Source organism: Peromyscus californicus, unplaced genomic scaffold (assembly GCF_007827085.1).
Source record: "Peromyscus californicus insignis strain IS unplaced genomic scaffold, ASM782708v3 Scaffold_21__1_contigs__length_65335640, whole genome shotgun sequence".
Lineage (NCBI taxonomy): Eukaryota > Metazoa > Chordata > Mammalia > Rodentia > Cricetidae > Peromyscus > Peromyscus californicus.
The window spans coordinates 18,494,103-18,508,929 of record NW_026294514.1 but is presented as its reverse complement, the minus strand read 5'-3'; the positions used below and the strand labels follow the sequence as shown (position 1 = coordinate 18,508,929).

General features: G+C 45.5%; 1 protein-coding gene across 2 annotated transcripts in view; it reads left to right on the top strand.

Moving 5' to 3' along the window:
- Positions 1–14,827, top strand: part of Plekhm3 (pleckstrin homology domain containing M3) — a 165,030-nt gene that overhangs the window by 21,976 nt on the left and 128,227 nt on the right. For both annotated transcript variants that reach the window (XM_052749688.1, XM_052749689.1), the window contains exon 3: positions 13,531–14,463. In XM_052749688.1, the coding sequence (XP_052605648.1) occupies positions 13,531–14,463 (933 nt within the window). The remainder of the gene's footprint in view (positions 1–13,530; positions 14,464–14,827) is intronic.

Here is a 14,827-nt window from a genome sequence, read left to right as displayed (position 1 = left end):
ATTTCCCCCCAGTCAATACACAGCCGTGTGCATCTATCTGTGTCAGACTTACATGCTCACACACGAACTCTCCTGTGTGACATGAAGAGCCATCTTTCCATTTACCACAGCATTTTCCTTCAAGATTAAAAAAAAAAAACAAACTTTATGGCTACTGATTTTTATTACTGATGATTCTTAATTACTCTACTCAACTCTTAAATATAAATGGCTTCTCCTCAACTCACTGGTGTATATGTGTGTGTGTGTCTGTCTGTCTGTCTCTCTCCCTCTGTGTGGTGTGTTCATGCTTTACAGTACTCTGAACTGAACCTGGGACTTTGAATATTTAGGCAAGTGCTCTGCTACTGGCTTCCTTCCCTCTCCTCCAGCTCCCAGTTGGTTCTCTGTGTATGTACATGTATTTGTATATTTGTTGTTGTTTGTTGTGTTTATTAGAAGGGCCAGGAATTGAATCTTGGATTTCTAGGTAAACACTCTACCATGGAGCTGCCTCTCAGCCTTTATTGTCTTTTATGCTCCACTGCTAATTAAAAAAAGATAAATTTTATGTGCATGAGTGTTTTGCCTGCATGTATGAGTACTGTGTAGGTGCAGTGCCCCAAAATGGTCAGAGAGGGTTGATCCCCAGCAGCTGGAGTACAGATAGTTGTGAGCCACCATGTGGGTGCTGGGAACTGAAACCCAGGTCCTCTGGAAGAGCAACAAGGTTTCTGAACTACTGAGGCATCTCTCCAGTCCCTTTACTGCTGTTTTTAAGTTAGCTTCTACACCTACCATTGCTCGGTAGTCAACTGATACATTTAACAATTTAGTAAGTAAGGTTAATTTGTAAATGTAATCTGAGCCAAGCTATCATTTGGAACACAGAGAAGGAAATACAGGGTTTCTGTCCATGACACACATTTCCACATACAGTACAAAGTCTCCCTTCAAGACCCTTTTCTTCTCTGTCAGATTCGCAGCTTGCCATCCCTCATCTTTCCTTCTGGGGCAGTGGTTCTCAACCTTCCTAATGTAGTTCCTCATGTTGTGGTGACCCTCAACCATAGAATTATTTCGTTGCTACTTCATCGCTGTACTTTTGCTCCTGTGATGAATTGTGTAAGTATCTGAGATGTAAGTCCCAGTAGGTGGAGAACCCACAGGTGGAGAGCCACCCTTCTAGACTCAAATCTTCAAGAACAGCTGGCAGGATTACGACTCTAGGACCAGGAGGAAAGGGACATCAAAAGCAAGCATTTGGTGACTGATTGAGAGACTGAGGAGACAAGACATCGCTGGAACTCCTGAGCCTGGAGGACCTGATAGCTTTGTGTTTGATCTGTTATGTTTATGTAGTAGGGAAGCTCTTCCACTAGCAAATGACCTCAGTAGATTCTCTGTTAGAATTCACATGGAATTCTGTCATTGTCACAGTAACTATTTGTAGGTTCTCAAGCAGGACCTGGATGAAGAGGTTACTCTATTTCCAACTTTATTTTTCCAGTTTGTTCTGATTATAAATACAAGAATTGGCTATCCTTGGCATCTCTCATGCCCTAGTCTTTCCCCTTGAGTATCTGACAAACCATGATGGTTACTCTTTTTTATTTTGCTTATTTTTTTTCAAGACAGGGTTTCTTTGTGTAACCCTGGCTATCCTGGAACTCTCTCTGTAGATCAAACTAGCCTTGAACTTGGAGAGATCTGCCTGAGTGTTGGGTTTAAAGGTGTGTACCACCATTCCTGGCTTGTGATTGTTATTCTTTAGTTCTTGAGTTTTAAAATTCTGAGTACTAATTTATCGTGAAATATAGGTAGTGATTTTGAAAAGGAAATTATAACACATGGACTTTGCAGGTTTAGAATAACACTTACCCACTGCTTGGTCATTGCAACAGGAATAGAAAAAATTGGGCAAAAGACATGACCGGCTTCTCGAATCTTTTCTTTCTGACAGGCTCTGGGAAACAGGCAAGATGTGTCATGTTTTTATTGCCTGTCAGGTAAGGAGCAGGGGCCAGCAGGGGCCTCCAGCAGTTAGGCTGAGAGTGGAAAAGCATTCTAGATTTGTGACTGATCACCCATTCGGAGGAGTACACAGTTCTCATCTTGGTGTATGCGGAGAGCTGATGTGAATTGACCCCGTGGATTTGGAGGCACAGAAATCGGCCAGTCTTCTGGGGTCAGGGCTGTCCCACAGGGTGAGTTCCCAGTGACAGAGCCACCCAGGGCACAGCAGTCACTGGGAAGGCAGTGATGTATGAGCTGACCTTTGGGGCCTTATCACATTTTTTGACTGTCTTATTTTAGAAGCTTGTGAATGCATTCTGGAGACTGCATTGCCTCAGACATAGCTAGACCAGGGCTGACTCTTTCCAAAGGAATGTTGGCTGAACTAATGGAGAGAGGGTGCTTCAGGGGGTCCAGCCATGGGATATGGCTTGAATCCAGTCTCGTTATTTTTTATTTATTTTTGGTTTTTTGAGACAGAGTTTCTCTGTGTAGCTTTGCGCCTTTCCTGGAACTCACTCTGTAGCCCAAGCTGGCCTTGAACTCACAGAGATCTGCCTGCCTCTGCCTCCTGAGTGCTGGGATTAAGGTGTGCGCCACCACCTCCCAGCCAGTCTCATTATTGCGGCGTGCATTATCTGAAAATGACTGGCTAAGAAAGGGGTGAGGTCATAAAACGATAAAAAGGAACGGACCTAGAGCAAAGTGGCAGCCGTTATTATAAAGGATTTCCAAGTCTGTGGCGGAGCCCAAAGCTTCCTTAGCCCAGCATCTTTCCATCCGAGTGCCCGAGTACCCAGGCAGCTGTACCACTCCGAGGACTTTGACTCCACTGTAAAAATGTGGTTTCCAGCCCTAGCACTAATTTTAGTTGTATAAAGACATGCTTTTAGGTCCCTGTCCAGTCCTAAAGGGTTGCCAGTCCCTAGGATCTGCAGAGTAAATGTCCAGTGGTGAAGTGTCTTTATTTTGTTAGAGTCTCTGAGCCTAATTGTGTTTCCTTGTGTCTGTATAATCAGATAGCAATAAAGAAGTTTGTGTCACACACACACACAAAAAGACATGCTCTTAAGGAATATAGATGAGTGTCTGTCCTTAATGGTTTTCCACTCTTCGTCACTGTCTTGATATTCACTGAGGAACAGTCCACTCGTAGGCATGGAGGAATTCCTCAGAGCATAAAGAAGGTAGAGTCCTGCCATCTCAGAATGAAGTCCAACTATACACACCTTAAGTCCAATGAACATATGGCTTTTAGATGTTTTTATATTGAATAATCGATTGTATGCACACACACACACACACACACACACACACACACACACACACACACACACACACGTACACAAGCGAAGACACATGGTAGATGAAGACGAGACGGTCTAGAAGGAATATTCAACCAAGACTCAGGAGTCTCATCCCAACTCTACTCCTGACTCACTGTCTCTTTATCAGCCTACTGAGACAGATTAAATTATCTCTGCAGTCCTTCCTAGCCCCCAAACTGCATCATTCTAGGATGTGTTTAAACAGATTCTGACTCATGGTTGTGTGGGAATTAATTGCTATATTCAGATCAACAATTAAAGATCATGAGTGAAACAAAAGTGTGGTTAGACTTTCCTAACAGGTGAGAGATTTCTCTGTGACTTGTAAGTCTACTGCTGCATGAAGTGCAGTGGTAACTTTTCAAATGAAAAAAAAAAAAAAATTAAAGGACTCTTTTGTATTCGCTGTAGAGCCCTGAAACTCACCAAACTCCCAGAACGGAACTCACTTTTCCTCCCTGGCTGTGCTCACGTTTTCATCTGCTCGGCGAGGGCAGTGGTCAGCTGAGCTTTTGTTTCCGTAGGTGCCGCGCTCTGGTGACCCGGGCCGCTCCTAGGCGTCTGTTTTCTTGTTCTGAGTTCTTGAGGAGAAGGTCTCAAGCAGGGATGTTCTTTATGGCTAGACAGACCGCCGCAGTCCAGTCCTTCATCCTGGGCTTTATGTGACTGCCTCAGTTCTCTCTTCCCCATCTTTCACGGAAAAAAAAGACAAATTTGGGACTTGTACTAAAATGACTGCTTTTTCAATTATGCTGTTTCTCAAAAGCCCCGGAGCCGAGAGAGATGGAAATATTCATGCAGGCTTAGAATAGGTGAGGTCACCAGGACACGGTCTCTTGCTGAATTTGTGATTCACCCTCCGACAGATGAGTCAGTACAAAGAAGTTGCTAAAATAGGTCACAGGAAGTTGATTGTGTATGGCCATACGGTTTCCACTGGTTAATGATCCCATGTTGGCCATAGGAGACCCAGTGTGCTTCCCTGACAGCCTGCCTGTATTCTAAGTCCTAACGCTGCCCTCAGGGACCCGTGAAAATGGAGCGTTTGATGGTCTTCGTGGGTGTCCTCTTAATGCATTTTATTTTCTTTTGACTGGAAAAACTGTGTTATTAATTTTTCAAACTGCTAGAGTTATCTTTCTAAAACACGGATCTTTTTGTGCTACGTGTTCATAGAAATGAAATATACAGGGCTGGAGAGATGGTCCAGAGGTTGAGTTCTGGCTGCTCTTGCAGAGGGCCCGGGTTTGATTCCCAGCACCTGTACACCTGTAACTCCTGTTCCGGGAGATCTGATGCCCTCCTCGACCTCCAGACACACACACGGTAAACAGACATACATGTAGGCAAGAGATTCATACAGTAAAAGTAAAAATATACAATTGAAAAAAAGAAATAAAGGAAGAAGCCATGCATGGCTCCCCATTACTTGTGAAGTTGTGTGAACTTTAGGAGGCAGTCCGGTGTCTCTCCAGCCTTATCACCTGTGTGATATGCTCTTCTCTGCTGTGGTTTTGCCGTGTTTGAAAGGACCACGTGCTTTTACCCCAGCTGTGTCTTCCCAACAGGAGCTTCTCCTTGTCCTTTCGCTTTCCATAAATCCTCCGTTATCTTTCAAGGACTAGTTCAAATGCCACGTTGTCCCTCAGACTTTTCCAGCTCTTTGTCTTCTTCAGTATCCCATGTTTTCTTCCAAGCACAGTTGCTTCTCTTGTATAGTATAGTTAATTGCTTTCTGTCAGTCTCCTACCTTAGAAGCCCTTTAAAGATGTGAACCATATTGTAGAAAACTTGGTTGTGGACCAAGAATGAGCATGTGGACAGTTGAAATGTGTGTGTGTGTGTGTGTGTCTGTCTGTCTGTATGTCTGTGTGCTTGTGTGTCTGTGTGGAGGCCAGAGAGCCCCATCAAATGTCTTCCTTTATTACTCTCCACCTTACTTTCTGAGGTAGGGTTTCTTACTTAACCTGGCTCTTGCTGATTCTGCTAGATTGCTGGCCAGCAAGCCCCAGGGACCCTTCTGTCCCAGCTTCCCAGAGCTGGGGTTACAGGTACCTGCTGCCACAGCTGGCCTTTTGCAGTTGGTGCTGGGGATTGAAGTCAGATCTTCATGCTAACGTGACGATCACTTTACCAACTGAGCCGTCCTCCTAACCCTTGAGAGGTAGAAGTCTGTGTTAGCACTTAGGAAAATCGGGTCAGATAATGAATTGGTGTGCTCTTCCTTGGCAAAGACTATGTCTCCCCCTCTCAGCATTCCTTAGCTACCTGTAGTTCTTTCTGTAGGCTTGGGTTTTCCCTGTTCACACTAGTGTGTCTATTGTTCTTGTTCAGCTCATGGTTAGGCAGTAATGTTGGCATAGCTTATGGGTGTAGCTTCTGATATTGCTAGCCCTGAAAACGTACATGCAAGTATATTATACAGACAGAGTAGGTTGTGCTTGTGTATTTAGGAATATATATGTATATGCAGATACATAAATACATGTAACAATAATTAGTGAAAAAAGAGGCCATGAATTTTAAAGAGAGAAGGAATGGTATTTGGGAAGGGTTGGAAGGAGGAAAGGAAAAGAGGAAATGATATATTATAATCTCAAAAAAAAAGAAATAATTTAAATAAAATCAGGGCAGAATAGCTACATTTTTCCTTCTAAAATGGAAATGGCTTCTGTTCCCCTCCATACCTTTGCTGTGTCAAGTTGAATAAGACTTGTTATTAATACTCTTAGTAAGAACTACCACTTAATGAGAGATAATTTTGTATCCAGCTCCTGCTAAGAAGTGCTCATTCATTATCTTTTTTAATATTTACAGTAGCTTAATATAATGGGTAATATTGACCTAATTCTACAAATGAGGAAATGGAGACTTAGACATGTGGGTGAGACTGACCCAGAGAGGACATGTGACTGCTTGGATACACTGCCTCCTGACTCTAAGGATGCTGAGGACTTATTTGTTCCACCACGGATAAAACAGTTTGATCCAGATTGAAATTCTGGAGATCAGAGCTCTACTCTCAACTTTCCACTTTGTAACATAATTCTTGCATGGAACCTCTTTGCAGATCTTAAGTCAGAATGTTTTCAAAAGCCAGTGAACAGTGGCCTGTGGCATAGCTTGTAATTGTAAGGCCATTCATTTTTTTCCTCATCAGTTACTGAATACTTGGCAGATGCCAGGCACTGTGTACAACAATACTTAGCAAAAATTCTGGAGAGAGGTGGTCCCAGGGCTGCTTCTCTGTTTGCTCACTGTCATCGGGGTATTAATGATGTCTCTTTTCTCCGCCCATTGGTACCACATGGCTACAGCATCCCCAAGGCTCATCTTCTTTGAAACTCCGAAGGGGAGACAGCAACTCTTTTGGGTCTCTTTCCCAGAGCCTCCTAACATCACCCCAGTTTCAGACTGGGTGGCATGCCCAATCTCAAGGCAATTTCGAGTGAAGGACAATAGGGTATTGTAAGTGGTTTAAATAAATTATGATTCTTTCCTCAGGCCAGGGGAGAGGCCATCTCCCCTGAGCATATTGTCACCATATCTGAACAAAATTTGGGTTCTCCTGGTGAAGCATTTGACAAGTTTTGCCTTAACTGAAGTTGAGAGTGTGGAATTTCTAGGATTCCTTCTGGTTGGTGCATTTCTGTGATTCTCTAAGTTATACAAAGATGTGATGGAGTGACAGTCTTAAAATCTAAGCAATGGAGATTCTTTTATGTTTATTTTCTTCAGATTATAGAGGCAGAACAGAAAGTTCACTGTAGCCTATAATGACATAAGTGTTCATGTTTGAGATTGTTTACTAGGTTAAAAGTTGGGTTTGTGATCTAGTCAGTTTTACGTCAGAGAAGAGAAGTTGATCAGGACTGAACTGACCTGGCTACTGTTGCCTACCACAAGGAATTAACATATCTGGCTCAGAGTTCTCTTAGAGCCTATGCAGGTGACCTGCCTTTTCTTCTAGGTTTATGAGCAAGAACAAAAAAAGGATACCCTCTCTTTACTAATAGGAAAGATCTCCAGTGTATCTGTAAAAGGAATATTGTTTGATGTTGGCATCAAATCATCTTTTCTGACAGAATATGTCTATTAAGCTGAGTGTGTGGGATAGCGCCTCTGTATTATGCTGGCCAGAAGTATACTGGCACCATGGCGAATACTCAAAATGGTCCCCATAGTATCCCGGCTTCATATGCTTCATGGGTTTCATGGGCAGTGCCTGATTAATACGGTCCTGTTAGTTTCACTTCCCTCCTGTGCATGAAATGAAGAGAACCAAAGGCTTAAAATGAGTTCAAAGTGTTTTTTCCTAGCTTCTGCCTTTAACACAATCAAAAACCATAACGTGAAACAAATTAGACAGCCGCCAGCTGTGTTTTATGGGCTAAAAATGGCAAACGAAAGAGTGAGTTAGCGATCTAGGATGCCGGAGAAGTCTGCAGTGAGGAAGGAGTATTCCAACTGAGAGTTGAGGGCTGTCTACAAACCCAGAGTGGTGAGAACGTCCCCCATGAGTGGGATGGCCAGGGAACTGACCTGCATGGGAGAGTAAGGGGCTCGGGTGATGGAGAATATTCAAACCAGACACATGGACTTAATGTGGTGTGTTTCAAATGTCTTTCAGAACACTCAGAAATATCCTGAGAGTAGGACAGGGAAGTTGGCAGGGGTGGAGGGTAGGGGTAGGACAGCCACCTTCCTAGCAGCCATTTGTGATCATGTAAGAGCCCCTGATGAGACTAGCCATTGGCTTTCATTTGTGTGCTCTGCCCTGGGAAGGAGGGGTGACCTCTTGGCAAGTTTAGGAGAGGAACTAGGTGACAGCCTCTCTCACAAGAAGCACCAGTTCTGCTTCTGGCCTGCTCCATATCTGCCCCTGCATGCCGTCTGCCTTGCATGTGAGTCCCTCAGAAGGGGAGGGCCGTGTCTGTTGAGGACGACTCGCGACACAACCCTATAACCCCAGGGTTGTGTTTGCTTACACGTAAGTTGCATCGTCCGGCCAGCTGATCGTTGTATGTGCGTGTGTCTGAGTACACTGTCAGTGTCTCGGTTGGTTGAAAGCTTTGGTGAGGAGGAAGGATGCAGTTTACTGGGTCTCCTCAGGCTTCAATGGCACCTTCGGTGGATTAGTGGGTAAAAAGAACCAGAGAAGCCAGTTGTGCCCAACACATCAGGAGGCTATGAAAGGAAGAAGCCGAATTTGAGGCTAGCCTGGACCTCATAGCTAGACCCTGTCTTGGGAGAGAGAGAGAGAGGGAGGGAGGTACAACCAGTTAGGCAGCCCTGCCAGTGTGTATCAGGTGAGGTGAGGACTTCAGGGAGAGTGACAGTGGCCAGGAGAAGAAAGTGGCCACATGGAGAGTTAAAGAGATCAGCTTGAGGACAGATGGAGTATAAACCAGTAAGGAGAGCGGGGCCACCGTTTGGACTGCCACCCCCTCTGTCTTCTCTCCATAACCAACGCCAGCCTCTCCTCAGTGTCTGTTGCTGACACTACCTCCTCTCCAAGACTTACCAGAGCTTCTCAGATGCAGATCTCTTCTGAGGGTCTGAACCCATTAGTTGTCCTCGTTCAAAGGGTTTGAGCACCTTGGGCGTCATAGTGTGGACACTTTCAGACCCATCTTACTGCCTCTGCTGTGGGCTACAGACGTAGGGGATTCTAGCCAAGTCACCTGTTGACACGTTGTACAGCTGTTGGTAGAGACAGCCGCTGGTGTGCAGGAGAACGAGATCAAGATTACTGCCCTTGGAGGAGAGAGCTCTCTGCAGAAAATACAGCCGTGTGGTGTGATAACGGAGGACTGGGCATGCTCCTTTCATTTGAGTGGTAAGGCAGTCTCACTGAGGAGGTGAAAATGAGGGGGGGGGGGTGGTAAGTACATAAAGCATTGGAACTAGAGGGAGAAATTCCAGAAAGTATTGCAACATCAGAGGCTTGAGGCTAGAATGTACATGGCTTATGTAAGAGACATAGGGTAGATGGAGTGTGAGAGAGGGTAAGAGATGTTAAAGAGAATTATCAGAGGCCAGACAGTACCCCACAGAACGTGGATTATTAATGTGGGATTGTGAAAATAACATCATGAATTTGGAAATTCTGATTTTTTTACATTAGAGATACATCCTGAAGTATTTATAGTTGAGATGATATAATGCCTATAATTTGTTTTCAAACATTCTAGGGAAAAAAATGAAATAAAACCAAGAGTTGGACAGAGGTAAAGGTGACAAAATAAAACATAGTAGAAACTTGATGTGTGTGTTTGTGTGTGTGTGTGTAGTGTATGCATATGTGTGCATGTATGTTTGTGGATACACTTTCCTGTGTGTGTGTATAGTGTTTGAATATGTGTCATGTGTGTTTGTGGATATACTTTTCTATGTGTGTGTATGTGTATGTGTGTGTAGTATATAAATATGTGTGCATGTGTGTTTGTGGATGCAGTCTCCTGTGTGTGTGTGTGTGTGTGTGTGTGTGTGTGTGTGTGTGTGTAGACCAGAGATCAACATCATGTGTCTCCCTCTGTCTCTCTCCACCTTGTTTTTTAGGACAGGCTTCTTTCTCACTGAATCTGGAGCTCACAGTTTTGGCTAGCTTGTCTAGCCTGCAAGACCTGAGCCCCTAAGTGCAGGGGTTACAGATCTGCACCCCTATCTGGCTTTTTTCGTGAGTGCTTGGGATCCAAACTCAAGTGCTCATTTGCACTTTACCTCCTCAGCCATCTCCCCACGCCAGTGATTTTTGAAACTGAACAGTGTTCACTTTCTATGTGTCCTCGAGGGTGTTTGAAATTTTCCATAATGGAGAACATTGAAGGGCAAGTTTGGGAGCTTGGACTAAGTATGACATTTTAGAATATGTGAAGGGTTTTAGTCTGACAAGGAGTGTGGAAAGAGCTACGAGAGACCCAGAAAGCTTCACTTGGAATACTGTGAGACAGCCGGGAAGGAGGCAGATTGGACCTTGATGACGGTGGAGGCCATGAGAAAGAAACTTTCTGGAGAAGTGATGAGGGACTAATTGCGGAAGAGGAGTTCAGGTGGGTGGGGCTGCAGAAGCGACTCAGGTGCCCTGCTGGGGACTTCTCCCTTCCCCTTCAGTCAGTAGCAATCCTGGGGACAACCAGGAGGAGAGGAAAGGGATCTTCACTAAGGAGGAACTGAAGCCGGTCTTGGGACTGCCAGCAGGGTGCTGGGCAGCGGTGAGTGGAGGCAAGATGGCTGGCGGGCCGGCTAGCTTCGTAGTTTTGTTATGAAGAACTTCCGGGTGGTAGTTTCTTGTGAAAGTTAGCGCTTATGGTGAGCCATTTAGAGCATGTTTCTGCATTTTTTGTTTTGTTTGTTTTTTGCTCAGGAAATGGTGTAAATCTTATTAGTGATCCTATCTGAATAATTAAGATTGAAATTCTCTTGTGAAATTGAGCACTTTAAAATGTGTATGTAAATTAAATGAGTAAAAATGATAAGATCTGGGGGAAACTCCAACTGTGGGAAAATTTTATATATATGTATATATATATACATATATATATATATATATATATATATATATATATTATGTCTTCTGATTTGTCAGTAGCAAAAAATATTTAAAAATATACTTCAGACCCAATAGAAAGTAATAGTTGCCAGAAATTAGAGAGACATGGTAGTTCCCTAGACCTCTATAATTAAAGGTGTTAATCCTACAAGCACATCTAAGAAAATACGCTATAAACATCCTGCTCCCAGAAAGCACTAGGTGCTCCAAGAAGCTTGTGGGCCCCTCTCCTGTCCTCATGACTCTTGGTTTGTTTGGAGTCAGGACTTTCCACTGTAGCCCAAGCTGGCCTCAGACTTGTGGGGGGCCTTCCTGCCTCAGCTTCCTGAGTGCTGAAGCCTGGGGGGGGGAACAAAGGTAGAAGGTCTTATTGGGTGGGCAAACAGTGTTGGAGCACACGTTAGCTCTAGTACCCTGGAGATTTCCTAGTGAGACTTCTTGTCCCTTCCACCTGACCTGTCATGTACATCCGAGCTTATACCTCAGACGGGCTCGAGAGCGTGGGTTGGCGTGCTGCTGGGCCGGGCACAGTTACAGTCCAACTTGGAATTAATTCCCAGTAGCTGCCGTAAAAAGCTCTCGGGCAGTAAGAAGAGGAGGTGGCGGTCTCTCTCTAAAAGCAAGAGAGGAGGTTTGTTTTACTCAAGGACTCATCGCTGAGCTGCCGGGTCACAGGAGGAATAAGAGTGGGGGCACACCTCCTGAGTCTGATTATGCAGGAGGCAGCCTGATGGAGATGAGAGGGGAGAGGTGGCGGTAATGCCTCTGACAGCCCTGCCTCCCCCCTGATTGTCAGGAGAGAAAGATGCCCAGAGAGGAGGTATCCATTATCTCTTCCTACAAAGGGATTAGTGTGGGTTGTGAGAAATTAACGGCTTTTTAGTTACCACAGAAATAGTCATGAATTAACATTAGGACCAGAGATGTAAAGCAGCTAAAATAGGCCTTTCTCCACCTCCTTTCTCTCCCTTCCTCTGTTGATTTGGTATTTTAAAATGAGAGCAAGCTAGCCCTCCCTCCCTCCCTCCCTCCCTCCCTCCCTCCCTCCCTCCCTCCCTCCCTTCCTTTTTTTCCCTTTCTTTACCCAAAGCAGACATCATCCCCTTTGCAAGTGTGGTCTGTCTTCAGGGAATGATTCAGTTTGTGGCTGTCTGTAGAATGTGTCAGTGAGAGATTGAGAAGCAACTTGGTAACATTTCTACCAGGTCTTTCGGACCATTCTCGTGCATGGATATCCTTTCATGGCAGACCAAGATCTCAGGAGACCAGGCACGGTAGTCTTTACCTGTAGTGTAAGTACCCAGGAAGCTGGGGCAGAAGGATCTTGACTTTGAGGCCAGCCTTGGCTACAAAATGGGAGCCTGTCTCAAGAAACAAATTCTCAGGAGTCTCTCTAGTGACAGTCCCTTTTATCCAAGAACTGCGTGGCATTCAGTATGGTTATCATGGATTACAGATGTTGTACCTAGATACACATGTACAAGTGAGGGTAAGGGAGAGAAGAGGATGGGGAGGGAATTAGACCTACCATGTGTTAGATACTGGGCTAGAAGCTTATTTCTGATTTAACATGTACTTTTCTTTTTCCATTTTTTTTATTTATTTGAGACAAATACTTGCTTTGTAGTACAGGCTGGTATGCACTCAGTGTGTAGCAGGCTAGTCTCAGACTCATGATCTCCATGATCCTCTTGTCTCAGTTTTCCCGGTGCTAAGATTACAAGTATACCTGCACCTACCTAACAAATGCAATTTGTTACTAAGGACCCGTTGTTGTATTGATAAGGCATTGTCCTGTGTGCTGTGCCATAGAAAGGAAGAGAGAGCTGACTCCATTAGGGAAGACAGACTTTAAAAACAAATCAGATATTGTTTGTTTGTACATTAAGTAACTTAGGGTACTACAGTCTGATGGAAGCCTGCGGTGGGGGAATAATGTAGTAGGGCTCCCTGACGCTGACCCAGGGCCGTGTGTCTACAGATGAGATGGGGGAAGGCGAGAGGGCTCAGGAGGAAAGTCCACTCCGTGATCGCTGGCTGAAGCCGTGGGATTCAACCTTGCAAGCCAAGGCCACAGCATAAGCACAGTCAGACTCAGAGAGAAAACCGCCCCCTGAGGTGGGAGCTCGAAGGGGAGGTCGGACAAGGGTAGAGATGATGCTGGCTTAGGGGCCAGGTGCTGCCCTGAGGGCTGATGGGCTTGCCTGAGGAGCAGTTTATAAGCACACAGTTCACTGTCTCTGTTCCCCCTTCTGGCTTCACCAGCCTAGGAGAAGACAAGAGTCTGAGCAGGGAATTAGCTTGTGTGGTGGGAACGCTCTCTTGTATGTTGGAACTCTGCAGACTTTACTTAGAGAGGGCGGAACCTGGCAGATGTGATCAGTGTGCAGGGCACACCTGTTCTGTTCACAGCTTCCCAGCATTTCTGTTTTGCACACAGGCCTCTGTGTCACATTGACATCATACACACCGTATATACCTGTGCACTCGTTCATCACCTCAGGGTGAGAAATTCCCCCAGGCACATCTTGCCTGAACTTTACTATTTCTGCGTTATTGACTCTGAATCAGACAGACGTCAGCCCCCAGTGTGGTTGGTTCCATGTACCTGCCTTCTCATAGTTATAACTTTGACTTCTCTTTTCTTCCTTCTAGAACACAAGCAGACGTTCCCAAACATACTGAAGAAGGGCTATCTGGAGATCAGGCAGAACCACGACAGTTACTGGCAGAGCTGTTACGCCGAGCTCTCACCCTACAACTTACACTTGTACAGCCTCGACAGCAGCGGGAACCAAAGCCTGTACGCCACGTACCAGCTGCCACACTTCCGGAGCGTATCTGTTCTGGGCAATCTGGAGGCCAGGGTGGTAGACACTGTTCTCTGTGACAATGCTCAGCTGCAGTTAAAGGCGGAGTCTCCGTGGGAGGCACTGGACTGGGGGCAGAAGCTCTGGGAAGTTGTGCATGCTGCTACACCCAATGGCATGGGCCGGCAGGATGAGCTGGCAAACTCCCCGGGATTTGGCCATCATGTTGACTGTACACAGAACCACTGTTTACAGAAGACATCCAGTGGGCTGCTGTCCACCCCTGTCTTGGAGAGCCCCAAACAGTACCAAAACATCCTCAAATCAGGGACACTCTACAGATTGACCGTCCAGAACAACTGGAAGGCGTTTACGTTTGTGCTGAGCAAGGCCTACCTGATGGCCTTTCACCCTGGCAAGCTAGACGAGGATCCCCTGTTGAGCTACAATGTGGATGTGTGTCTGGCGGTGCAGGTAGACAACCTGGATGGCTGTGACTCTTGCTTTCAAGTCATTTTCCCCCAAGATGTCCTCCGCCTCCGGGCTGAGACCCGCCAGAGGGCTCAGGAATGGATGGAGGCTCTGAAGACAGCGGCCAACGCGGCCAGGAGTTCCGAGCAAAACCTGCAGGTCACACTGAGGCACAAACCCACAGAGCAGATAGGTGGCCGCGAGCTGCGGAAGAACAAGCGTCAGTCGGTGACCTCCAGCTTCTTGAGCATCCTGACAACCCTGTCTTTGGAGCGAGGACTCACCGCTCAGAGTTTCAAATGTGCAGGTATGGAGTGTGCGTCCAGCCTTGAGCTCATTCACGAGCATCCCCAAATCCTACAATGGGAATTCATTTTTAGACCTTCTCATGTGACGGTCACAGATGTTTGTTAAAATCATCTATTTATAAAAAGTATCTCTCCCCCAAGAAGTATACTTCATTAAAAATTTGCAGGGTTCCAGGCCAGCAAGGGCTGCAGAATGAGACCCTGTCTTAAAAAAAAAAAAAAATCTAAGTGGTCCACAGGAGGCTGAGTTGCGATTGCCAGGAGTTGAAAGCTAGCAGCTAGCATGGGCTACAGATCGAGTGTCAGGCCTGTCAGGGCTACGGTGTTACAGTGTGAGACCTTGTCTCAAAAGATAGCCCAAAC